Genomic DNA, 27,774 nt, shown 5'->3' with positions numbered 1-27,774 from the left:
GATGCAGATAGTTACAACATTAATCTTTCCTTATTGAAGTAAATCATCCAACCAATTTTCAAGATTAGACCTGCTGTTCAAAGTATTAATTTTTGGAATATTCAATGCTGGTTCTTCAACAATATCAACTACATCCACATTATTGCTCAAGTCATTAGCAGGTGCTTTCAAATCTAATAATTCATCTAAATCATCTTCAACTGTATTATTTATTTGGATGCTTTCACCTGGTTCTATGGTAAGCTCTTGAGAGTTTAAGATATAATTTGATTTATCTGAATCAAGTAAAAGCTTTGACATTTTCTCAACGCAGTCTCTTTCAAATGTAGTGCACTTGCTATCCATAGTTTTTATTTCATCTTTAGTGAAAAGATTTTTATCCAACTGGTGCCTTACATAGAAAGGTAATGTTTCCAAATTTTTAGCTAGTTTATTTATATTTAGACTAAAATATTCACGATATTCATTGGTAATGTCAACTTGCATATTCTTTTCAGACTTAAATTGAAAATGGCCACCTGTTGATATTGGAGCATTCATTAAATTTTCAAAATTTGTGGAAATACTTGTATCTTCTTCAAGTGGTGATTCATATTTAGACCAGTTGCTTTGAATTTCGCGTTTTTTAAATTTATCTACAGGAGTTTGAGATATTTCTAGTACACCCTGTGAATATTGAGATGTGGGAGAAGATTCAAGTTGGGGATCTGCTGTTCCAGTTTTGGCGGATGGATTTGCCTCTTTGTCATGCTTTGAAGGGTTTTGAGACTCTGATTTTTGTTTATGTTTTGATTTACCACCATGATCCTTTCTAGTAATTAAAGAAAATTGTTAGATTAAAACTTAAGAAGTTAATTGCAATATTTTATAACAATTTATGGATGAGAAGTTGGTAACCGGAGTGAACCATCGCACAAATCAGGGCAATCTGAGATACGGTGAGGATATGATGAGTTTTCCCCAAATAACATAGCGAAACTGGAATCATTATAATATTTATACACCTTTATATGTCAGCAAAAAATCTGTATTGGCTCTAAAGATGTTTCATGTTTTATGAAAACAGAGTGGAAGGTGGGACATCTATTTTATTTAAATAATGAAAAAATAATATAAAAAAATGTAAAGATAAATGCGGTAAGTAGGATGTAAACCAATTGAAAGTAATGAAAAAAATTAAAAATGTTAAGATATATTTGGAATGCTCCACTCTGGTTACCAACTCTTCATATATACGTTTTAATAATAAGATATTGCCAATAATTGAATTTTTAATATTTTTTAATTTCAATTTCAGTTGCAACTATATAATAAAACATCAAGTAACAGTAGATTATTTGTTTTAAAATAAATGATAGTGTTTCCATTAAGATACGACAATGCAAAATTGTAAATTGTATTCCTGGACAAAATATTCGTAATAAAATTGTACTAGTCAAAATTGACTAATGTAACTAGGAAGTTTTATTAGCAGTTGTAACTCAAATTGAAATTATTATTATAATATTTAATAAATAGTATTTTTCAAAATCAGACTAAAGTCAAATTTCTATAGTTACTATAAAAAAATATTACTAATATTTGGTTTATCAACGTCTTAAGTTTGGGTATCAATAAGATATCTGTTAGTTAGAAAAAATTAACATGTTTGTTAGAAATAGAATTTTGAATAATTTTTTTTTAAAAAAAAAGCCAATTTAAGGCATATACATTACTTATTTGATACTTTTTAAAACATTCTACAGTAAGAATCCAGACCTAACCTCTTTTTTGCTGATTTATCCATAATTTTTTGTAAAATTGTGTGACTTGATAATCAAACCTGCTAAATTATTCTGGTAATTTTTAAGCTTAATTTTTGAATGGTATAAGTAAAAAGTTCAACATTTTTCAAAATATATCTGTATGTAATAATTTAAGTTAAATATCCGTTACTGTAATATTTTTATACAAATCTGAATCATTTTTGACATATGCAGAAAAAGTTAGGTTATGTATGCCAAACGTCAAAAAAACTTGGAAAATACGAAATAAATTAGAAAATTGGAAAATACGAAATAAATTAGATTTAAATGCATATGTTATAATACTTTCGTGGTTTATATATATCAAATAAAGTGAAGAAATTAATTTAAAGATCATCAACGCCAACCATCAAGATATTCTACTAGAAAATAACCTGAAAAATACATGGAAATAAATACTTTAATACGTAATACCACTTTTATCTTCTAGTACTTTCATTCACTTACTTCTAAAGATGAATAAAATAACATTATTGTGTAGAAGTACATTAGTCAATCAATTTATCAAATCATCTATAATTGGCAATGTATCAATAATCACAAAATCTTTTTGTTCAAACCCTAATTTTAAACCATTTGAAAATAACACGCAATTAGACGATTCTACAGAAAGAATTGTAAATGTTGCTGTTATTGGTTTGCCAAATGCTGGTAAAAGTACTTTGATCAATAATCTTATTGATCGCAAGGTAACTATTATTAAATTATCTTACTATATTACCTTATTACTATCTTATATTACGAAGACTACATTTATTATCCTCTAAATGTTTTTATTGTTAGGTTTGTGCTGCCTCGAGTAAAGTGCACACTACGAGAAAAGTTGCCAAAGGAATTTGTACAGAAGGCAATACACAAATTGTATTCCTCGATACACCAGGATTAGTCACAAAGCAAGAGAAAAACAGGTGATATTGAGATAATATTCTTTGATTTTTAAATTTATAAGATTACCATTTTTACAACCAAACTGTTTGTAATAATATTTAATTAAAACATAGTTATAGAGAATGTGATAGTTGGGTGAAAATCTAGGGTCATCATAAAACAATAAACTAAAGAAAATTGGTCTAAAAAGTTAGGGATGGCAATCCTTAATAAATTTAAAGTATTCTTTGAAGAAAAATTTAAGTCTTTCTGTATGCTCTGGAAAACCTTAATCGAGGTTCAGTGAAAAATGTTCACGAAACAGACAATATTTGACCAAAAATACTTGAATTACTAAAATGACTTTTACAAAATAGGGTGTATTAGAAGTAATTCAATTCTCTATTATAAAAAGCTAAAATAAATACAATTGGTTAAAAAAATTTAGAAAATGTGTTAGGGGTGGTCAATCTTTAATAATAAAAATATTTTTTAAAGTAAAGTTAAAGTTTAAGCTTAAGTAATTATGTTGAATGAAAACTGACAAAAAATATTCTTAAAATAGAATAGAATAGTATCTTCTAATTTATTTTAAAAGATCAGAAATAATCTTACTTAAACTCTTTGATAATTTTATAAAGAATTATAAATTATGCCTCATTTTTTGAGTAAAATCATTCATGAATGCAAAAAATTCACCTTGGTGTCTCATCAATATTGTAAGAAATTAAATAAAAATTTTATGAATATATTATAACCATATTATAACTATAAAATTTATTATTTTCTGTTATTATTATTTCTTCATATTTTTGCCAAAAGAGTAATTACATACATAGAAACTACTAACCATCATTAAAACAATTCTCATCTTTGTAAATCATTTTCTACATATTTAGATTTGTAAGATATCTTATAATGTAAGAAGTAATCTTTCATTATAGATTGAATTAAAAAATTAATGAATTTTTTACATTTTAGATATCAGTTAGAGGAATCATTTGTTAACTCTTTCAAATCATGTATGGAAGCGGCTGATGTTGTTTGCGTTGTTCAAGATGCTAGTAATCACTGGACTAGAGACAAATTACACAATAAAATTAGAAAGCTTCTCGATAGATTTTCAAATGTTCCTAGCGTTTTGGTATTAAACAAAATAGATTTACTAAAATCTAAACGAGTATTGCTAGACTTAGTGAGGAATTTAACTGAGGGAAAGTTGTCGGATAGACATCATAAAGATGAAAGTCCTGTTGATTTTGATCTTGATTATTCAGAAAATAATGGTTAGTGAATGATTTTGAAAGAAATATAATTTATTATCAATACCTTTATATATTTTATTTGTTGATAGATGATAAACTAGAACCATTAGATAATGAAAAGAAGAAAGGTTGGCCTAAATTCACTAATGTTTTTATGGTTTCTTCAATTGAACACACAGGATTAGAAGAGCTCAAGGTAAGGAATTGTGATTTAATTTATATAATTGTAAGATACATTACACAATCTATAAAAGATTTTTTATAAAGTTTATTGAATTTTGAAAGACTTGTTTGTAACTATATATAAGTTTCTAATAATAATTATTTTAGCAAATATAAGTACTAATATTTGCTCAATTCTTAAGTATTTAATTACCATTGAACATTAAACTTTGGACATTGAACAGTAATATCAAAAAAGTTCAATGTGGATTTTATGACTGTAACAAAATCAAAGTATTCAATTAACATAACTTTTTGGTTTATTTTATATAGGAATATCTCACAGCATTGTCTAGACCATGTCCATGGATTTACAGCCCATTACAAAATTCAGATTTATCAAATGATAAAATAATAACAGAGGCAGTACGTGCTAAACTTTTAGATTTCATGCCCCAAGAAATTCCATATAAGTTAAAAGCAGAACTTGAATTGTATGAGGAAAGCGAAGAAGGTAACATAATATATATAGGATTTAAAATGCTATTCTGAAAATGTTTTGGGAATAATTAATAAATTAACTGTTTTAATTGTCAATTCAGGTATAATCACAGCTTCTGTAGTAGTTACTTGTCCAAGTGAAAGGATAAGAAAATTATTAGAAGGTTCTGCAGGAGGTAAACTTAGACAAATTACAAATTATGTAACAGCAGATCTGCGAGAAGCATTCTATCAACCTGTTAATTTAATTATATCTACTGCTGTAACTCCAAATTAATTGTATATTTTATAACAATATAAATCTATGAATGGGATAAACGTAATATAATGAAATAAAATTATCAAACTAATATCAATTATGGTCAAAAGTGTTAATCTTCTCTGGGTGTGTATCCAATTAATGACAAACTCATATTTGCCATATTTGGACATCAAGAACTCTAATTAATTCTATAACTAATCATGTTAATAAATAAAAAAATACAAGGTAATATATGTAAATAATATTTAAATTATATTATATATATTGGCTTATTCAAATTTTATATAACAATATTTTACATTAGAAAATACAAAATAAGTGTAAAATATTTCAATTTAAATTTTCGCGCCACTTTTCTCAAACTGTGGAAACTCAGCTCATGATTTCAATATGGCGTTCTTATGTCATGTTTAGCAATTTCAAATGAAGGGAAGAAATTTGCTTAGCTGGGGGTAGAATATATTTAGATTATAAAAGACCCTTGTTTACCTTTGTGTACGTGTTTTTCAAAAGCTGGAATAAAATTAATTATATTCTGTCAACTGTGTTATTCTTTTTCGGATAAGTAATATTAAAATGTTTCCGGCGTCAAACAGGTTAGATTCGATTGTCTAAAATCGACTGCTGAAATATTAATTCGCGTTGAAAACAGTGACAGAAGGTATGTTGAATATTATAATAATTTATTTTTAATCACTATGTGTAATAGTATTAGGTTATATATATATTTTTGATGACATTAAACTTTTGAGGGGGTGCATTTTGAAAGGTACTAGTAACATATTAATGCACTTTTCTTGTTAGTATATTGTTAATTATCTGCACTTAGAATACAAGAAGAGCTTATTGCGTTTAAAATAATTAAGAGTTAATCTATATATAAATGTCAAGGATTTTTACAGTATTGTGTAATTTACAAACAAAATTAATTAGTGTTTTTAGTCTTATGTGCCAGTATCAATAAGACCGTACTCACATTGTTTTAAACAAAATAATTAACAGTAATGTAAATGAATCTGATAAGTTTATAAAATTAACAAGAAATGAATATGTTTATGTATTTGATACAAGTAATCTAACGAGAGGGCAAGTTATAGTTTTCATCAGTATATACTAGGAAGCAAATTATTCATCTATTTTTTTTTAATATAGCAAGTAAAAGGTAAAAACACAATATGTATCAGTCACAAGATGTTTTATAATATTCTGTCAGAATTATGAATATACAGCAGTATTTTAATAACAATGTTTTTTAATGTTTTTTATGTATTTGGTACAAGTAATCTAACAAGAGGGCAAGTTATTGGTTTCATTATATACTAAGAATCAAATTATTCTACTATTTCTTTCAAATACCAAGTAAAAGGTAAAAACTCAATTTTATGTCAGTCACGAGATTTTTTATAATATCTTGTTTGATTTATGAATAAATTGCAGTATTTTTTATGTAAGACAATAACAGAGTACAGTTTTTTTTTGCTTTTGAATGCAGAAACATTATATCATTTCCTTTTAATTTCTGTAACTTATATTAAGGACTAAGTATACAATTATTTAAAATCCATAATAAGTTTTGAGAGTCCAGCAAAAGGAATGAGAGAAGATTAACAGTCAATATATATCATAAAGAAAATAGTTGTTTTTATCCCGTTTTGTACGGTGATGGGATAAATAATTAATTAATAAAAGTGATCTTTACCCATTCTTTACCAATGTGAATGAAATATACTACTCTCTATATTTGCATTAACTTTATTTCATAGATTAGTTCTAAATTACAGATGTTTGGAAACTGTGCTTTGTTATCAGTGTATATTAACAAAAAATTAGGATGAAAAAATTTTGATGAAATATTGAATATGTGAATCTATGTGTGGATATTTAGGATTCAATTACCTGAGATCTTAATTCAATTCAATTACCTAAGATATTAATGAAAATTATTAATGAGGTTTATATAATAATAAATAAATAAATAGAATGATGAAGAGATTAAAATAAATAAAAAATATTATAAATTATTAATAAATATATAATAAATTAATCTGTTTTTATATTTGTTGATTTTAGTATACGATCGTGCACTCCATTTGTTTACATTATAATAATACCCATCCTGTCTCTTCATCTCGATACTTAAGATTTGTTTAAAATATTTCTGTATCTATTCAAATGTTTTAGTACTGTGCCAAGCTCTGCAAGTGATAGTTGGTGTTTTCTGTATTTTCAAAAAATTAAATGTAATTTAAATAAAATATTAAAGCATGTGCAGTATATAAGTAACTGTTTTGAAATTACACTGAAGATGAGGCATACCATGGTCTCGAAACCTCTGTAATTACCAAATAAATACCAAAAATCTGAGTGTTGTATTGTTAATAATTAACATGTAATATTCGTTCTACTCATATAACAAAATTCTATATATCTATTATTATAAACTCTGAAGAAAGAGAAACTTTTAATATAGAAAAATGAGAAGTATTAAATTAGTGAAAGTAATTAAAGTATAGCTTATTCATGAAATAAACAATAGGGTAAAAATATTAAGCCTTAATAAGAATTATATAATTAGATGAATTCAGCCTTAATAAGATTTATATATAATAGCCTTAATAAGAATTATATAATAAGATGAATTCAGCCTTAATAAGATTTATATATTATGATGAATAGTCTGTAACTTAGAACTTTGTGACTCTTATCTATATAAACAATTCTTCTGACACATAAATTTCATACATATATATATATATATAATATATATATATAATATATATATATATGTAATTAATCATTTCTGGCATGTTGTTCCCTCATGTTTATGTTTATAGTAGCTACATACCCATTGGAATAAACATACACTTATTCCTGTTGAGTAACAAAACATTACAAATTGCATTAAGATTACATCATAATTAAGTGCAGATTCTATCTTGAATTTATTTTACATTTTATTTTTATTTAACATTTGTACCATTTATTTTTTATTATTATTTTTGATCCACATTGCTTATTGTTAGACAGTAAGATTGTTAGTCATATTTTGTTATATTATTCTTTCAGTAGTTAAAATTTCATTTATTATCCATATAGATAATTTACTATGGGTGTGTACCGAGGCGGTAGTGGTGGTAACAAAAGAACAGTAAGGATCCTCCTGGTTGGTGATCCTGGAGTGGGAAAGACTTCTTTAATTTTATCGCTAGTCAGTGAAGAATTTCCTGAAGAAGTTCCCCCAAAATGTGAAGAAATTACAATACCTGCAGATGTGACTCCAGAGCAAGTTCCAACCAATATTGTGGACTATAATGGTAACATGATAAGATTATTTTAGTTTTTATAATAAAAATTCAAGAGCTTTTTAACAAATTTTTATAAATCACAATTTGATGAATTCTACCTGGTTGCTGCTTTAAAGACTTCCAAAAATGTCTATGGGAATATTGTTTTCCACTAATTACTTCAGTTAATTATAAAATACAACTAAATTAAGATAACTCTATTCTAATATAAGTTCATTATAAGTAACATATAACAACAAAGTTATTTTTATTTTAGTAGTTTTTTTTGTTTTAACTGCTTGAACATATAATCACTTAATTCTGTAATTATCTAGTGAATTAATTGAATTCTGTTTATAATTTTAGCGGCAGAGCAATCAGATGAAAGTTTGGAAGCTGAAATGCGTAAAGCCCATGTGGTATGCGTAGTATATTCAGCACCCGATAAAGAATGTTTGGATAGAGTGATATCTCATTGGTTACCGTTAATACGAGAATGCTGTTCAGAACCTAGAGATAATGATGACAGTGGAAATAGCTCACATGCTACAAAGCCAGTTGTGCTCGTTGGGAATAAAGTTGATTTGGTTGAAACTAGTACGATTGATGTAAGTTTTAGTAAATTAAATTCTTGTATAAGAATACCGTAATTGTGTTATTTAGTCAAACTTTTTTGTTACATTATTATACAGTTAATAGAATAAAATTTTTATAAGATTAAGATTTTTAGAAGATGTTGCTAAATTGCTTATATTTAAATTTAATTAAAAATTATATTTTATTTGTGTCACTAAAATGATTTAAATATTTTTTTATGATTTTTTTTTAGAATACATTCATAAATAGGTAATCATAATCTGTGATTATAAATTATTCTTTACTGTTGCAATACAAAACTTTTAAATTTTTAATAAATAAAAAAAATGGAATTAAAGAACAATTATGGTATTAATTGTAGTTATTTATTCTTTTCATAGAATGTTGTCACAATTATGGAAGACTTCCCAGAAGTTGAAAGTTGCATTGAGTGTTCTGCAAAAACGCTCAAGAATATTTCAGAGATGTTTTATTATGCTCAAAAAGCAGTTTTGCATCCTACATCACCTTTATTTGTCATGGAAAATCAAGACGTAAGTATTTTGTAATGCAGTGTTAGTTCGTGGTATTGATTTATATTGTTGTTATATTTTAGTTAACAGAACCGTGCAAACAAGCTTTAATAAGGATATTCAAAGTTTGTGATATTGATGGTGATGGGATTATTAAATGATTATGAATTGAATCATTTTCAAAGAAGGTGCTTCAATGCTCCTTTGCAACCACAGGTATGACAAGTGATATCAAATTCAGATGTAATAGAATTCAATCAGTTTAATGATAATTAAAAACAAGAATTTTGTTGATAACTCGAAAGTTAGCTAAATGAAATCAGCATTTATTATATGAACAACACTGGACCATATAATATTACATTTACCTAATTTCTGCATACTTGCCTAATAAAACTACCACTTTCATTTCATCAAAACAATTTGAATTAATTTTTTATTTATGTATCTATTTTTTTATTGTTTTCTAAGAGATTTTTTCTGAATATATTTCTAGGTTTTAGATGAAGTCAAAGCAGTCTTACAACATAATGTACCAAACGGTATAGAAAATGATTCTGTAACATTAAAAGGCTTTTTGTTCTTACATATCCTATTTATACAAAAGGGGTAGAAATGAGACCACTTGGGCTGTGCTTAGAAAGTTTGGGTATGATGAAAATTTGGAAGTCAGCCGTGAATATTTATATCCACAGTGAGTAAAGACTACTTTATTTATTTTGTCAGATTTCATAAATCGAAAAGGGGTTTTGAATTTCTGTTAATATATCTCATAAATCATATATCAATATTAACATGGTGGAAAGACTTTTTTTTTTCAATTTTATAATTACATAATATAGATAGTTTTTTATTTTAGAATCTTAAAATTTATACATATATTGATACCTAGTAATATTTTATTATTATTTATTTATTATTCATTATATCAACTTATATTAAAACACATAGTTCTATAAAAAGAATTCTATACTAAATTACATATAATTTGAATAACAAATATTTACGCAATGAACTTATTTAAAGTTTATGTGGCAATTCTGCCATAACAGAGTTCATTACATAGTTGTCATGGCAATGCTATCTTATACTTTGTACTAAAAACTATGAAAATGTTTATCTATTTGCTGTGTGATCAGGCGTATTTTATATATTTCAAGCAAGGAAGAATTTTATGATAACAGAATCTTAGAAAATGCTGTTATAATGACATTCTTTCTTGCTTGTTTATATGTAAAATATGCCTTATTGCAACTAGATAGACATTTTCACAGTTTTCACTATAAAGAAAAAAAGCATAAGATAACATTGCCACGACAACACTATGTTATGAGCTCTGTTACGGCAGAATTGCCTTAATAGTTTAAAGAAGATAGCGCAATGTTACTTTATAAAGTTTCTTATTTACTAATTCTCTAATACTTAATGGCAATTTGTTGAATAGCATAATACCTCAGTCCATCTAAACTCTAAAATATTAAATCATGAAGTGAGTTTTAATGTGGGACCTTTATCAAGTTTATGTCTTATGTTGTAATAATTAGATTTGGGATTTGAACCTAAATTAAACAGATTGGCGTTAACTTTTACATTATAATGGGTAATTTGGAGAAAAATGCAAGAACGGTTAAGATCTTGTGCTCGTGGAACTAAGATTGACAAGATGTAATAGTAGATAGGCAAACATAATTCTGATTGTTTTTTGTAATTGAAATACTGAGTAAGTAAAAGTGAAAAGCCCCGAAATTGAATTCCGTAAAATACTGGACAAAAGAAATAATGAACTGTAAATTGGCCCTTTTTGTTTACTTTTATTTTTAAACTATGAAGCATAAAACAGATTTTTGATCATTTTGGAATGAAAGTGTGCATAAGGTGAAAATCTTCTTTCAAATTGTTACTTATATTTGTTCAAAGAAATTTAGTATTATTCAGAAATCTTTAGTATTATTAAAAAGGTGTTATTATTAATGATGTGCTCAGAAATATCATGATAAATTTTATTTGTACTATAAAAAAAAATTTGTTTTATTATCATTCATCTCAAGATTGTTAATGTAAAAATAAATGTTTATAGGATTTTTTTTTGAATTATTAACCAAATAAATACATTCTTATTTGTAGTAGATAATATAATTTCCAAGTCTCTGAAAAATTTTCTTCAATCATGAATATTCTAAATTTGTCTTCTCAACCAATTTTATTAATGGTTTTCACATTTGTTACATATAATTATTTTTTAGCCACATTATGATTAACTTAGTGTTATGTTGCATGTTTAGTACAGATTCTAAGAATTTGAGAGTTGTTGAACTTTCATAATCTTTAATTTAACAATGTTATTCACTGTATGATGTTATCTATAGATATATAAAATATTACAATAAAGAAAACTAAGAGAAAATGTAGTTTAACAAGTTTTTAACCTTTAATGAAGCAAGTTTTATTCTTTGATTATTACAGTCACTCATGTTTTAGATTTCTTATAAAGGTGTCTATTTATTTCTAATATATTTTTTATATTTTAGGCTAAAAGTGCCATCAACATCTTCTACTGAATTATCCCACAGGGGATCTCGATTTCTTTCACATTTATTTGATAGACATGATAAAGATAGAGACGGAGCACTCTCGCCAAAAGAATTAGCGAATGTATTTAGTGCATGTCCTAATGGTTTGTCACCTTGGGCTAATGGAAGGAATTCTTGTGATATTGTACCAACGAATGAAATGGTAAGTTGTAGATAATGATAATGATATGATAATGATCTATTTTTTTTTTAAATCTTTATTTATTACCGAATTGTATTCTCTTTTAGGGTTGGTTAACACATCATGGATGGCTTTGTCATTGGACTTTATTATGTTTAACAAACCACTTAAAATATCTTGAATATCTTGCATATCTTGGATACAATATTCATGAAAATGACTCACAATTAACAGCTATACAAGGTAAATTATTTTATCATATTTTATTTGATAATTAAATGATGAAATTATTATATGATGATTATTAAAATTTATTAGTTATTTAATACAATAATGGGAAATTAAACCATTAGTGCAATGCTAATTAAAATCACAAATATTTTCTTAGACATTTTGATCAACTTACTTTTATGAAAGATTATAGAGAAGCATCATTAAACTGTTATGATAATATTGTTTTAATAGATAACATAATTCATCTCAGAATGGTATATGTAATTCACTTTTATTTTCTTTATAATTCTACTGAATTAAGAATTAATAAGAATAGAATTTAAAAGCTATCAAAAAGATTTTTTGTGTTACTTTAATTTAATTTTCATTTTTTTTTTTTTTTTTTTTAGTAACTAGAGAGAAACGATTAGATTTAGCAAAGAAACAAACATCGAGAAATGTTTTCACTTGTCATGTTATTGGACCACAGGGCTCTGGAAAAACTGTATTTTGCCAAAGTTTTATCAAAGATGATCCTCAGGTATTGTATATTATATTTCTTTGTTAATGTAAGCAAATCATTCAATTTAATAATTAACATAAAAAATTAATTAATATAACCACTAGGTGTAAGTGGCACTTTGCCTTAATGCAATTTGTGTGAATCTCTTGGCATGTGTAAATAAATAACTTCTTGATAAGATTAAAATATTTAACTCAGTCAAAATGAAATCAATATATTAATTTATGAATGATAGTGTCCCCCTTGGGTTAAAAAGGTCACCCACCCTTGATTTTGATCAATTTGTGTCTGTACTAATTTATCCACATAATTACCACATAATATTATTAAATTAATTTATATTGCATATGTATATAATTTTTACCAGGTCTTAAACTCCAAATCTCGAAAATCCAAATCAAAATCGAAGATATTACCCTCAACAGCATCAGGAGAAGAGAAAGTGTTTGATGAGTCGCCACGATATTGTGTAAATACTGTTCAAGTTTATGGACAAGAGAAATTTTTAGTATTACGGGATGTTGAAGTCAGACAGTTAACAGATCCTTTGATGCCTGATGAAGTGAATTGTGATGTTGCCTGTTTGCTTTATGACACCTGTGATGATAAGTCATTTGAGTACATTGCTAGAATTTACATCGTAAGTTTATTTTGTATAAAAGAATCATGATTTTTTAACTTATGATACACACTTCTATTAATTTAACTATTTTTATTATTTAACTATTTATTCACAGTTAAAATTAGACTATTTGTTAATTTCAGTAGAAATAATAGCATGATCAACTTGCTTTTTGTTATTGCTAAATAATTTGAAAATTAGATCTGTAGAATATTGAGTCTTGCTTTTAAGATTTATCTCAATAACAGTGAAAATAATATATTTGTTTTTACTATAATGATAATTAACTTCAAATGAGTTGCTCGCAAGTTTTTAGTGAGTTTTTACAAAAAATTTTTATGAAGTTTATAATCATGTGTAATAAACTGATGATATCAGTCACAAAATTTTAAGGTTTATATAGGAATTTGTTAAGGTAATAAATTATTCATTTGAAATTTACATTCTTATGAAATATTATGAAAAACAAAATATATTCATATTGATTACAAGTTCGAATTTTCTAAATTTATAAAAATATTAAGGTATATCATAAAAAAGGTTTCTGTATAGAAAAAGTTGTAGTTTGAAATAAACTTTTCCCTTGCCTGATAATAAATTATTAATGAATAAAATTGGCCCAGAGTTTTTCATAGATGAGAACACAATTGAAAGTTTTTTTCTTAAAAGTCACAATAATAATAGAAACTTTTAACACAAAGAGATGATTTTTTAACAGAAATTTCCATTGTGCCTCATTATCTACATAATAAGTATATGTATCAATGGTGATTTCATTAGCATTCTACTTATTGAAAATTGCTATTCTATAAATTTTTAAATTGTTTTTGCAACATGATCTAAAAAGTTATATCATTATAACTTATGTTCAACTAACTTATTATTCAACATATAATTTTATTTTATTTAATACTTTCAATATAATATTATTTTACTTTATTCTCTATTTCTTCTTCTAGAAATATTTTGCACAATCATCTATCCCAGTTCTTATTGTGGCAACGAAGTCGGATCTAGAAGATATAAGACAAGATTACGTACTACAACCAGATCAGTTTTGCGAAAAGTATAAATTGCTGCCTCCACAAAGATTTGCTTCAGGAAGTAAAAATATAATGGGAGACAGCATTCGTGATGTTTATGTGAAACTAGCTACAATGGCTGCTTTTCCGTAAGTTTCTAGATTATTAATTTAAAAACTTGCACATTGAAAATATTGCATCATCATAAATAGTGCCTTATTATCATTTTTGATTTTCTTCATTTATTTTTTATAATTCATTTTGGCAAATCTTTATTATGAATGTAGGTGCATTCATAAAAGACATTATTGAAGCTGAATTTTGTTACAGAATCTTAACCCTTAATGGTTCATAAGAATTTTATGTTCTTATCTTTAATTACAAACTAAAATGTGCAAACTAACTTTTGAAATGTGAGTTTTATTCAGATTTTAATACTATTGCCTTGCATTCAATAATGAGAAAAACAGCCATTTAAGGATAATGCCTTAGAAAAATTATTTAAAAACCATTTTGCTTTAAGTTTATCACTCAATACTTAACATGTTACTTGTAAATATAGGAACAATAATTGCAATAAAATTAATAAAATAGTTTTAAGACAATGCACCAGTTGGAAACCAGTTAGTAAAAGTATCATGCCGCTTATGTTTCATTAAGGGTTAAATTTGATTATTGATATAGATTTTGTAATATGTACATAGTTTGTGTATTTGTTGAAACACATGTGTAGCTTTGTCTTTTATTATAGCTAAACATCTTCATAGAATTCATACAATTTGGTTCATTTATTTGCTCATCAAAAAATATTATAGATTATATTTGTTCATTAGTAGCCACATTAAGCCATTATTACAGATTTACCTTTTTTACATTTTAAAATTCAAAAATCAACTAAATGATCTACTAATGTTGCAGGTTTTTTTTTGGATAATTGGTATTTAGCCCTACATAATGTATCTATTTATAAATTTGACTGATTCAATTTATTTTTTTATGCGTTAATTTAGTACAACTATTTAGTCTAATTCAGATATCATAAATAAATTTCAGGAGATTTCAGGCTGCTTGGATTTTGTTCTACAAGCACAGGTTCGTACAGTTGTGCCAGCATGCCACGTAAGTGTATACTAATAATACTAATAAAGTTTTTTCATTGCTACCTCATTCATGTTTTGTGAAAGGATTTATTTGTTTATAAACCATTTTGAATCATGTTTCAAGAGTAAGTATATGTACTTTGGAATCATGTTGAATCGCTTCTTTGGTGATGGTATTAATAAAATCTAATATACAACTAACATTCATTGTTTTGTCTTGTCAAAATACCCAATTTATCAAAATCAAATACTAAATGTGTTTTGAAAGTTTAGACTTATCAAAATGCATGAAAAATTATTTTTTTAATCAAATTGCTTTAAATATGGGAATCATGCAAGGGGCAAAACATTTTACCTGGAAAATTTTCTTAAATGCCTATACATCACTAACTTTATTATCTATTGAATTTAAGTAACAACAATATTTTTTTACTAACTCATAAGGTTTAAATAGTATCCTGAACAATTGTGATTGATTTAGTTTCTTTTCTAATTTAGTCATCTCAAATATTTTGGTCTTTCGCCTGATGAACCGTTATTATGGTGGAAAGCTGGACTTGGCCTGGCCGCTGCTAGTGTTTTGGGTTATTTTGTTATGAAAATATTCTCCAGTAATAATACATCAAGCCCTAGGTTTAGGTAAGATTGCACATAATCAGTAGAACTGTAATAAGGATTGTTTTACCTGTTTAGTAAAATTGTTTTAACAAAAATCATATTTCTTATAGAAATGTGCAACCAAATGTAAAATATAAAATGGGTTGCACTCTCACTTATATACTTTAAAATAATATTTTTGCATAATTTTGAAGTTCAAATATGCAATATTGTTTTTTCTTTCAGATAGTTATTAAAACTATAATGGGAAGAAACATAATTAATACAGAAAATCTTATCTAAACGAATATCTCAGAAATGTATTTATAGAAAAAGTGTAATTGCATATACTGAAATGTAGATTCAGTATGAAATCTTGTGAAATATTTCTGAATGAGTGCTATGTATATAGAAATATATTAGTGGAAAGTTGTATTAAAATATGAATCCTGATTTAACAATATATTTTAATAATTGAACCACCGAAATTTGAATATGTTGATGATTTGATTAACCATGAATGAAAATTTTGCTTTGTAGTTTTATAAAGTATAATTTCATAATGAAATCAGCTTTAGCATAAATTAATTGAAAACTTGTGTATGTAAATATAATAAATTGTGATTTTGCTTTTGTAGCAACTCCAAATACATATTTTATAACCAATGATAAGCTTCCAAGCATTTTATCTTTGTATATATATAAAAATTAATTTAATATAAAATTATTCTATAATACTTTATACCCAAAATCACCAAACTTATGAACCTTGTGTGTATGTATTTCCATTTGTATGGGTGTTTACACACTAAGTTAAAAAAATTACTAAAATTTAGATATAAAACCTGGAAAATTTACTCAAAAATGTAATGATAAAAGACTTGTAGAAATAAAAGTATTATTAATCTAAAATTAAATTCTATTTTGTATTCATAATATTAAACTTGAAGAACATGATTCCATAGTATTTCTCTAGGAGCAGTTATATTATATTCATTTATTGTTAGTGTTGTTTAGTAGTTTATTGCTGTTAGTGTTGTGATCATGCATTAAATATAGTAGATAAAAATATTATTTCTAATTATGAATTTGTTAGACTGTTGAATGAGTTTAGTTCTGTATTAAAGGAAGGATTATTTTCATTAACATACAAAAAAGTTTACAAAAATCGTTATTATCTTCTTGAATATTTTAAAATTCCATCATAGATGACAAAAATTTCTTATAAATAAACATAAAATGAGCAACAAATGCTTCTAAGTGAAAAATGTGTTTAGATCCTGTTTGCATCCTATGTTCATAATGTGCAGCTTGTTGTATGACTTCAGCTTTCATTTGCATATCACAATTTTTAACCAATTCTTTAACCAGTCTTTCAAAAATGATAGTTGCAGGGACAGCATGTGCTAAGAGTTCATACAATCTATCCCTTACTTTATCAAGTTTTGCTGGGCTCTGCTCGGCAACGATTAGCTTGGCTGTTTCCTTCAAAAATACTTCCCAATCAGGCTCAGTCACAGACTGATTAGCAGAAAAAGGATACTTCTCTACTCTGCATGCTTCACACATTAAGATTGCTCTTCGTAAGTTGCCATTACATTTTTCTGCAATTCTTTCTGCCAGCTCAATTGGTAATTGAAGGCTTTCTTTCTTTGTCGTATATTTCAATACTGAAACGATTTCTTCTTTTGTAGGTGCTGGTACTCTTATACCAAGGCAACGACTTCTAATAGCAGGGATAACACGTGAGGTAGAATTGACACATAGAATAATGCGGCATGTAGCTACATATTTTTCCATGGTTCTACGTAAAGCATGCTGAGCATCTTTGGTTAAATCATCAACCTCAGTTAGAACTATTACTTTAAAAGGTCTTGTAGAGTCTAGTTGATGTGTTTGCGCAATTTCTTTCACTAAATCAACGACAACAACACGATCATAAATTCCTGCATCAGAAGGAGAAACTTCTATATGATGATTACTTCCAACAGTCATTATATCTACTTTTCTGTTAGAAGGAGTCATGAATTGCATTACTTCGCTTCGTAAGCGTTCTACGCCGGAGCCATATAGTTCTTTGAGTAAGCAATTTATTCGAGTCTTTTTTCCTGATCCAGGGGGGCCGAAAAATAGTAAATGGGGAAAGTCACCTTGATTAGCGATGTTTTTTAATTGTTGGGCTTGCTCTTTGTGATAATCCAATTTCGACAAGTCTCTTGGACGGTGTTTATCAACCCACAAACTCATGGTTATAAACTAATAAGTAAATATAATATTTTGTAGTATTTTTAAGAAGAAATGTTTAGTTGTCATTAATTAATAGTTTTTCAAGCAATAAAATCCCGCCTTTTTGCATTTGACAGTCTGTTGTGACAGTTGTACAATCGTACCAACGTAATGATTTCGAAAACCGTTATTTGAATATTGTTTGAATGTCAAATTTTTAAATTAATTATTATAGTATTTAATATCATTGTTATTAGGAATTATCATCCAATTAAAATCTGATTTAAAAATCACATCTAATTTGTAGTTAAAAAGCTACTATAGTAAAGTCAAGTGTAATTATAATTATAAATAATTTTCAAGTAACTTATTGTCATTAGCTTAAATACATTTGAAATGTTTGATTTCTTTAATGTGAGGCTTATAACAACAACCTGTACCACAGATATGGAAATGATATAGATAAATTAAAAACATTCTTATGGACAAGAAACAAACAAACAAACAAAGAAACAAATATATTTTATTAAAATTAATGATTAAACTAATTATAAATTTATTTCGCGCCTAATCTTTTTTTAGAGGTAAATGTTCGTCCAAGCGAATCGGGCAAATGCCGAACAGAGCCGATCATCATTTTTAGCATTGATAATGTTGCCAGCACCCGCGCCATTTGTAATCATATGTCACCTACACTCATGCACACTTCAAGTCTCTCGAGCACAAAAACGATGTCATTCGTGTACAGGTGATAGTGCAATGTTAACAATTTTGATTATTGTAAATAAAATCTAATCATGTAGTTATAAAAGATAAATAATGTAATTAAAATGTTTATAAAGACAACAAAATTAATATGTGATAAATTAATTCCACGTGATTTCTGCAAGAATATAGCAATTTATAATTTTGTGATCGTAATTAGGACAAGTGTTATGCACATTTGAAAGGCGATATTAAAATGCCTTAACGCGTAGTTGTAAAAGTGATTTAATTATAATGTGAACATAAATAATGACATGTACACATACACGGCGAAAAAATATGTGAAATTATACATTGTATAGCGCTCAACAATATCTTCGACAATATGAATATTTAAGTGCCTTTGACGTATGTAGTTAAAATAAATTAATTTAGTAACGTGGCCAGTCTCTACGCGTCAGTGTATTAATATATTTAAGTAAAGATAATAATTAGATTTAACAAACTAACAATAAAAATCTGTCTCGAGAGCTAATATATGCAAAACAGCTGAGCACATACACAGATATATTTTGTAGTAAATATTTACATAACGAGATAACGTGCACCAGCAAATCAGATTCGGGACATACTGTGATAAATTTTAATAAATAAATATCTTTATTAGTGCAATATTAAACATAAATATTTTTAGAAGATCTTGAAGAAATTTTCTTATAAATTACTTTTGAACATGTGATACTACTAATTAGTTAGGATTACTTCAACTTGCGGGATAGAAGCTATATTCATGGTTTACATGGTAAGTAATTATTATAAGTTTCTAGCATAATAAATAAACAGTCACATGATGTTATATATTCATTTTGCAATGTTTACCTTATACTAATAATCAGAATTCCGCAGAAATGCGACATTTCATTTATAAATCAATTAGATTCCAATTCATTCTAGTTAGCATCTTATTAGATTTACAGTGTACGAACGAACTGTAATGCATTTGAATCCAATAAGAAGATGCTTAGATTCTTTAATTTATTTTTGAATAAAACATAATGAAATGAATATATAAATACTATTGCAAAACACAATTAAATTTTAAACATCATCCTTTTTTACATTTGCTTATTGCACTTTATTTGTTTATTGTCTATTGCGCGATTGAAGTAAAACTTATTAGCTACTGTACAAGATGGCATTTAAGTAAAAATTGATACATCATTTTGAATAATGTTTATTAGTAATATGTTAACCATCGTAATGCACACATTTATTAGTGTCAACCATTATACACATTTACATAATGATAAATTATAAGTTATATATTTATAATAGCATTGCAAATTTGTATAATATTTAAAAACAATAATGCAATTAAAGTCATACTTCAAATATGACATGATCGGTTTGTCATTGTAATTAGCATTTAGAAATGAACTTTCATTAGAAAAATGAAGTAATTGCTGATTAATAAATTCTATAATATTCGTTCACACAGTGGATTATGTTAAACAACGCCTAAACAAATATTGTTTTCGCAACTTCACTCATCATGTAATAATTGTGTTTGAAGAACTTCATGTAATTTAAAATTAACATACATTCATTGACTGTTTGTATTTTTTTACTTTTTCGCTGGCGATATAGTCTCATTCTTTGAACAGCTGTAATATCTGTCTTGTCTAAAAATAATTTTCCATTTTAATAACTTCAAAGATTTATAGAAACTACGGATAATATAGAAAACATTTCTAATCAATAAACTTACGTTTAGTACACGGCCCAAATGATTAATTTCGAACAGGGTAAAATATTCTTCTGATTCAGACATTTTTCGTTAAATCAAGATTTGTACTACGATGTAACTTTAAAATGTTTATTTATCTAAGCCGATTTCCTTGTTGATATCTATACGCAAACAACGTTGATGCCGGTACACATACAACGACAGATCACTATTCACATACACGACGACTAATCACAATAGACCTGTATTGAAATGATATCATCGAGAGCGAATGACGAATCATTGGCACTCGACGCGGCCGTAACGCACTTTCGTTGCATTTGTACGGATTTACACCCTAGTCGCGCTTAAAGAAGTTTTACCTCAAAAACTTGTTGCGCCTCCCTTATTTCTTTCAATTTATTTTAATTTTGTAAATACTCAACTGATATTATCCGACTACAAATTAATATTCAATATTATGTAAAGGTAACTGTAAAAATTAATTATTTTTTGTTTATTTTAAAAGCCTGGCATTCCTCTGAGGGGGCGCGCCCCACAGGTTGGAAACCGTTGCTTTAATGTATTTATTATAACAATAAATAAGAAACTAGGAAAATGCATTAAGATTGGAATAATTTTCCTATAACTATTTATTATCATTTTATAATTACACTTTATACGCTTTTTTAATATATTTTCTTTTAATTGGTTTCGCTAATTAAGGGGGTTTTATATTCAATTAAAACCAAAATCTGCCAAAATCAATCTTTTAGTTACAATTTTTTTATACAAAAAGTCATAGCATATTTAGTTTTTCTTGGAACTAATTTGCTCCAAAAATAATACATCAATAATTATACCAGCAAAAGGATTTAGGATTTATTACTTTATTTCATCACAATTTTTTTCTCTAATTAGTATACCATACTGTATATAATACTAGGAAAATAAAAGATTGTGGATATCCATAAACAAATAATATTGATTTTCATATTATATTAAATGTTATTTACTATTCTGTAATCACAAATATAATACAATTACAGTTCATTACATTTTAAATGGAACGACTATTTGCATTTGTATCAGTTTTAATTACATATTGAGGATATTAATGAAATTACACCTGCATTTTTCTTAAAGATGTTTAATATAACTACAAATTGTATTTGTTTTTACAATAATTTTAGAAGTTTAATTTATTGTATTGATTGATTTAAATTTGTGTTGATTTTTTATTAGATTTTTTTGTTTTTAATATCATAAATCGGATGCTTTGATTTGGCGTGAACAGGAATCATAAATCTCTATGAGGGCCCTTGGTTTTCTTGGTGATTAAGAATTAACTTTATTTTTAAGGAATTTTGTGCTTTATGGAAGCTTTGAATTTGCTTTGAAAATCTTATTGGTCAATAATTAAATGAAATGAAATTATCCTGAAAATTGAAATCATTATGAAAGAAAAACTTTACATGAATAGCATTAAGCTGACTTGTATAATGGAAAATATTTTTAAAATAATTTTTATTAAAAAAATCTTTGTTTTGCTTATAACCCTTTTAGTCAGTATGAGTTTTTATTGGTTCTGTTATAATCTAAAATTTAATAAAAGTTTTTTTTTCTTTGCCCAAAAGATACATATTTTGCATTCTAAAACAAATTCTAAAATGCTAATAGCTATTTTCTTCCGCATGTCTATGAACATTCTATTTCTTGATGTTTTAGTTGAGTTTTTGTTAAAACCTGTCTCAAGGCACATTCATTGCATTTCATATATTTTTATATTATTTCTATATGTATTCTTTTTATTAAGTTTTATAGAAAAACTATAGATAAATAGGAAAGGAATTTATTAATGAGATAGTAAAAACACTGCCCGTTAAAAAATACAAGAGAACCAGAATAAAATGTTTACTTTACATTTATATTATTCAATCTTGCAATTTTTGATAATGTAATAAATTTTTGCTTTCTTGGTTTTTGCCCTGTAAGAGAAGAACGTTTTAAAGAAGAATTAATTTTCAAACAAAGAAATAATTCATTCAAACATTTCAAAAAAAAAAAAAATACAAAGAAGTAATTCAAGCGCATGTGCTATTTTTCTACACGAGCATGAAAATGATCAACGCTCTTTTTTATTATTATTAATATTTATTACAGATTACAAAGATTTGTATTTTACATTTCCGTATCTTCATCCCTCTTCAGCCTCAAGTTTCTTGCAATTATTGTGGTTTCTTCTATTTCTTCTAGAAAATTGGAAACCAAAATAAAAGGGTTTTTTTGTTTTTGAAGTAAAACTTCTTTAGACGCGACTAGGGAGTAAATCTGTGCAAATGCAACGGGAGAGCGTTACGCTCGAAATGAGTGCCAATGATACGGGACGATTGTGATTGGTCGTCGTGTCACGTGAGAGGGTTCTTTGATTGTATGTGTATGTGTATACGTAGTATGTCCCCGAATGCGAAAACCATATTGTTCGGAATGTCATTAGATTTTAAGGTTACGATCTAGTAGAAATATTGTTTTGAATATCTTCAAATATCTCTTTAATCTCTTTCGTCTTCGACTATAATATTTTTTTATTTTTCTTTTGATGTTATTGTCATCATTGGTCATCTTAATATTGGGTTAACAATGTTTTTTTAAGCCAAATATCAAAAGTTTGCCAATATCTTCCGTTAGTTCATTGCAAATTGTTTCTTATTAACTTCCCGTAGGGCAAGTTATAGTAATCGCAAAAAAATCAAAAATGAAAATTTTTATATATCTTTACGTTTCAGAGGTTTCTGAACATTTTTGCATACCTTAGAAAAAATGGATGTATGTGTGTGTGTGTGTATGTGTGTGTGTATGTGTGTGTGTATGTGTGTGTGTATGTATGTACGTGTGTGTATGTATGTGCGGATACAAATTTTCGTCGACGATTTCGGGAACACGAATCAACCGATTTGAATAATTCAAAAAACATTCGATTCGTATTGATAAGGAAACGTGCTGATTAGTTTTTGGCGAAGGCAGGTCTAGCCGTTTCTAAGATACGGGGCAAAAAGTGCCGAAAACGGTAACTCAGTTTTTAAGAGAACGGAGCGTCCGATTTGAATAATTCAAAAAACATTTTACTTGTATTGACAAGATGAAACATCCGTAAAATTTTTATGGAGGTCTAGCGGTTTCGGAGATATGAAAGAAAAAGTAAAAAAATGAGCCATTTGGCGGTCAAAAATGATCATTAGACATATGCACATCAAATTATCAGATATTTTATAGAGATTTTAACAATAAGCATACATTTTGTTAACATTCCTATGGGTTCCGTACCAATGCTTATGCCTTAGACAGCGACGCGGGGCTTACGCGCTTTATATTTTGTCTCTACGCAGTTAAAGCAGTACGATTGCTTTGAAAAGAAAGTTCAGATCTTGCACAATATGTCAAAATAAAGAAAAAAATTTTTTTTTTTTAAAAAAAATTTTTTTTTTCGAAAAAAAAGTAATTTTTTGTCCAATTTATAGTTTCTCAAAAATCTTATTTTTTCAAAGTAAATTTTCTTCAAAAATGTTAATCGTTTTTAAAAAAAAATAATAATTTTTGGTACGGGAAGTTCCAGCAATTTGCCTTAAGGCACGATGCCTTAATTGCCTTAAGACAGAATTCCACTTACAGCTAGTCATTGATTAAGTCGATCATTAACTTCCCGTAGGGCAAGTTATAGTAATCGCAAAAAAATCAAAAATGAAAATTTTTATATATCTTTACGTTTCAGAGGTTTCTGAATATTTTGGCATACCTTAAAAAAAATGGATGTATGTGTGTGTATGTATGTACGTGTGTGTATGTATGTGCGGATACAAATTTTCGTCGACGATTTCGGGAACACGGATCAACCGATTTGAATAATTCAAAAAACATTCGATTCGTATTGATAAGGAGACGTGCTGATTAGTTTTTGGCGAAGGCAGGTCTAGCCGTTCCGAAGATACGGGGCAAAAAGTGCCGAAAACGGTAACTCAGTTTTTAAATGAACGGAGCGTCCGATTTGAATAATTCAAAAAACATTTCACTTGTATTGACAAGATGAAGAATCGATAAAATTTTCATGAAGGTAGGTCTAGCTGTTTCGGAGATATGGAGGAAAAAGTAAAAAAATGAGCCATTTGGCGGTCAAAAATGATCATTAGACATATGCACATCAAATTGTCAGATATTTTATAGAGATTTTAACAATAAGTATACATTTTGTTAACATTCCTATGGGTTCCGTACCAATGCTTATGCGTTAAACAGCGACGCGGCGCTTACGCGCTTTATATTTTGTCCCTATGCAGTGAAAGCAGTACGATTGCTTTGAAAAAAAAATTTCTTTTAAAAAATTTTTTTTTAAGAAAAAGTAATTTTTTCTCCTATTTATAGATACTCAAAAATCTTATTTTTTCAAAGTAATTTTTTTTCAAAAATGTTAATCGTTTTTAAAAAAATAATAATTTTTGATACGGGAAGTTCCAGCAATTTGCCATAAGGCACGATGCCTTAATTGCCTTAAGACAGAATTTCACTTACAGCTAGTTTATTTTTTACCCATTCCTATCAATTTTTTCCACATTCAGTTAAGTGAAATAAATGCCCAGAGACTACAGACATCTTTCCACTTCCCTATTAATTCAACAGTTTTAATGAGAAAATACGATCGGATGCCTTAGATATACCTATAAAAATAAATCTGCTGGCGATAAATCCTGGTCTTCTTGGTAACTGGGAATGTTGTCTTTTTGAGAAATCAGCTTCATCAGGAACATTTCTTTAACTTTAGATAGACAGATACACGTTCGAGTTGTGGAAAGTTGCTCCGTCTTGCTAAAATCGATTGTAGTTTGGATAGAGTTGAATAATTCATTAATATTTTAACTATTATTCTTTTTCAAGTTTAGGGGGATCCATTAATCACGTGATCGACTTTTTAAGGATTTTTGGACCCTCCCCAACAAACCTCGGTAAAATTTTTGAATTTTTTTTTTGAAAATGCTCGGATTTTTTTTTAATTCAGGTAAAAAATAAATACACGTGATATCTTACTATACCACTTTCTCCTCCACGTAATGATTCGTAATTTTTTGTCAAAACATAACCCCCACTCTCCCCTAAAAACCTTTTGTGATTAATGGACGCCCCCTTATTTTGTTCATAAATACGATTTAATTAAATGCAATTAAAAGAGGAAACCAATGGAAAAATGATTTCCATGCAAATGATGGAAGATGATTTTTTACTATTTGAAATATCTATTGCATTTTCTTGTATTTGTCGGTGCAAAATTATTGTCATTTTAGTAATAGTGGCACCCTATGTATTGAATCTGCTATACTATTCAATATAGAATACTACATATTTATTAAATGGGTTTATTAATGATTTTGAATTATTCAATTACTTGAAGCTTACAAGAAGAACCTCATCTTTAATATTTTAGTATTTTGATGAAACTTTACATGGTGTTGAAATTGATGTTCAAATCAAACCTCGTGGAATATTATAGGCATATGATCAGGCTATTTTCCAGATCTTTAATTAATTTTTATAATTCAACCACTTTCCATAGGCTTTTAATATTTTAAAGGGTTCGTTTTGACTATAAAGTCTATAATCAAGCAAAGTTTCACCAAAATCCCAAAGGAGTAAATCTCAGGTTCTCCTTGTTAGTTGAAAAAGAAGATACTAAGATTTGTTTTGAACTATAATTGCTCACAGAAGTAATTTACTATTTATTTACTTTTATTTATGATGCCTTGTAGAACCTATATTATTTTAATAATAATATAAATTATGGTAATGATAATTATCAAGTTGACTTACTTAATTTCAGACTAAAGACTCTTAGATTGAAAAATATATAAGGACACTTAGATTGAAATTACTGCATAAATGTGATCAAATTTTATTTAACTCGTTTAGTTTTATTTTAACAAATATACTGGATCATCATTCTCTCAATAGAGAGATACATCACCAAAGAGAATAATTTTATAACCAAATATTATTTATAATATGTACTATGAGATAACTAGTAGTGTATGGCATAGTGCCTTAAGGCAAATTGATTGAATTTTTTGTACTAAAAATTATTTTTTTTTAAAAAAGATAAAAATTTTTTTGAAAGCTTTCAAAAATGAGTTTTATAAGAAATTTGAAATTTTTGAAAAAATTGACTTTTATGAAAAAAAATATTTTTTATATTTTGAAACATTTTGGAAATTTTGAACGTTTTTTATTTAGAACAATTGCGCTCTTTATTTGAAATATCCAAGCGCGTAAGCGCCGCGTCGCAATCTAACAGATAAACGATGTTACGGAACCGATAGTATAACCAATAAATGTAAACAAATTTTGTAATTATTATTAAAATCTCTATAAAATACCTAATAATTTGATGTGCATATGTCTAATGATCATTTTTGACCGCAATATGGCTTTTTTTTACTTTTTTTTTTACTAGATCTTCGAAACCTCTAGACCTGCCTTTTTGAAAATTTAATCAGTTCTTTATTTTGTCAATACATGTAAAATGTTTTTTGAATTATTAAAATCGGACGCTCCGCTCTCTCAAAAACTGAGTTAACGTTTTTGGACTTTTTGCCCCGCATCTTCGGAACGGTTAGACCTGCCTTGTCCGAAAACTAATCGGCACGTCTCCTAATCAACAGGAATCGAATGTTTTTTGAATCATTCAAATCGGTAGAACCTTGTTCCCAAAATCGTAGACGAAAATTTGTATCCGCAGACACACACAAACACACATCCATTTTGTCTAAGGTATGCCAAAATGTTCAGAAATCTCTAAAACGTAAAGATATATAAAAATTTTCATTTTCGACTTTTTTGCGATTACTATAACTTATCTTACGGAAAGTTAAAAATACATTTTGACTCTTTCTTAGTTTTTGGATTTTAGTACCGACTTGTGTAAAATTCTTTATATTTTAAATAGAGTATATTATAGAAATTCATGAACAATATACATGAGGCCACGTACAATAATGTCTGAATTTTAATTTACGAAAGAGACTTTGTAAATG

At 27.1% G+C, this 27,774-nt stretch overlaps 5 protein-coding genes across 5 annotated transcripts in view; 3 read left to right on the top strand and 2 right to left on the bottom strand.

Annotated features, from left to right (window-relative positions):
- Positions 1–18: 18 nt before the first annotated feature.
- Positions 19–1,950, bottom strand: LOC113383254. Its single transcript, XM_026621502.1, has 2 exons — positions 1,764–1,950; positions 19–811 (listed from the first exon to the last, which is right to left on the bottom strand). Exons 1-2 carry the CDS (start codon positions 1,784–1,786, stop codon positions 31–33), a joined length of 804 nt encoding a protein of 267 aa, XP_026477287.1. The 5' UTR covers positions 1,787–1,950; the 3' UTR covers positions 19–30.
- Positions 1,951–2,212: 262 nt separating this feature from the next.
- LOC113383584 (GTPase Era, mitochondrial-like) lies at positions 2,213–4,877 on the top strand. Its single transcript, XM_026621838.1, has 6 exons — positions 2,213–2,494; positions 2,589–2,713; positions 3,654–3,958; positions 4,027–4,133; positions 4,433–4,613; positions 4,702–4,877. The coding sequence occupies exons 1-6, from the start codon at positions 2,261–2,263 to the stop codon at positions 4,875–4,877; spliced, it is 1,128 nt and encodes a 375-aa protein (XP_026477623.1). The 5' UTR covers positions 2,213–2,260.
- A 405-nt stretch (positions 4,878–5,282) lies between these two features.
- Positions 5,283–16,378, top strand: LOC113382852 (mitochondrial Rho GTPase-like). Its single transcript, XM_026621099.1, is given in 16 exon segments — positions 5,283–5,523; positions 7,959–8,176; positions 8,513–8,754; positions 9,124–9,276; positions 9,339–9,401; positions 9,403–9,471; positions 9,752–9,859; positions 9,861–9,949; positions 11,784–11,988; positions 12,075–12,210; positions 12,591–12,721; positions 13,143–13,343; positions 14,285–14,496; positions 15,401–15,466; positions 15,946–16,086; positions 16,291–16,378. Coding segments are annotated over 15 exon segments (2,028 nt in total). The 5' UTR covers positions 5,283–5,523; positions 7,959–7,968; the 3' UTR covers positions 16,295–16,378.
- Positions 16,379–17,160: 782 nt separating this feature from the next.
- LOC113382805 (replication factor C subunit 3) lies at positions 17,161–18,364 on the bottom strand. The gene has a single exon (XM_026621041.1). It carries the CDS (start codon positions 18,289–18,291, stop codon positions 17,236–17,238), a length of 1,056 nt encoding a protein of 351 aa, XP_026476826.1. The 5' UTR covers positions 18,292–18,364; the 3' UTR covers positions 17,161–17,235.
- A 604-nt stretch (positions 18,365–18,968) lies between these two features.
- The window catches only part of LOC113382804 (polycomb protein PHO-like), a 98,753-nt gene continuing 89,947 nt past the window's right edge, over positions 18,969–27,774 (top strand). Inside the window, exon 1 of the mRNA XM_026621040.1 lies at positions 18,969–19,777. Coding sequence (XP_026476825.1) covers positions 19,766–19,777 — 12 coding nt within the window. The 5' untranslated portion in view covers positions 18,969–19,765. The remainder of the gene's footprint in view (positions 19,778–27,774) is intronic.

Source organism: Ctenocephalides felis, unplaced genomic scaffold, assembly GCF_003426905.1.
Source record: "Ctenocephalides felis isolate EL2017-DRISC unplaced genomic scaffold, ASM342690v1 CF-g0.4_SCAFFOLD_03570, whole genome shotgun sequence".
Classification (NCBI taxonomy): domain Eukaryota; kingdom Metazoa; phylum Arthropoda; class Insecta; order Siphonaptera; family Pulicidae; genus Ctenocephalides; species Ctenocephalides felis.
The sequence above is the reverse complement of the archived record's forward strand: the minus strand, read 5'-3'. Positions and strand labels throughout refer to the sequence as shown.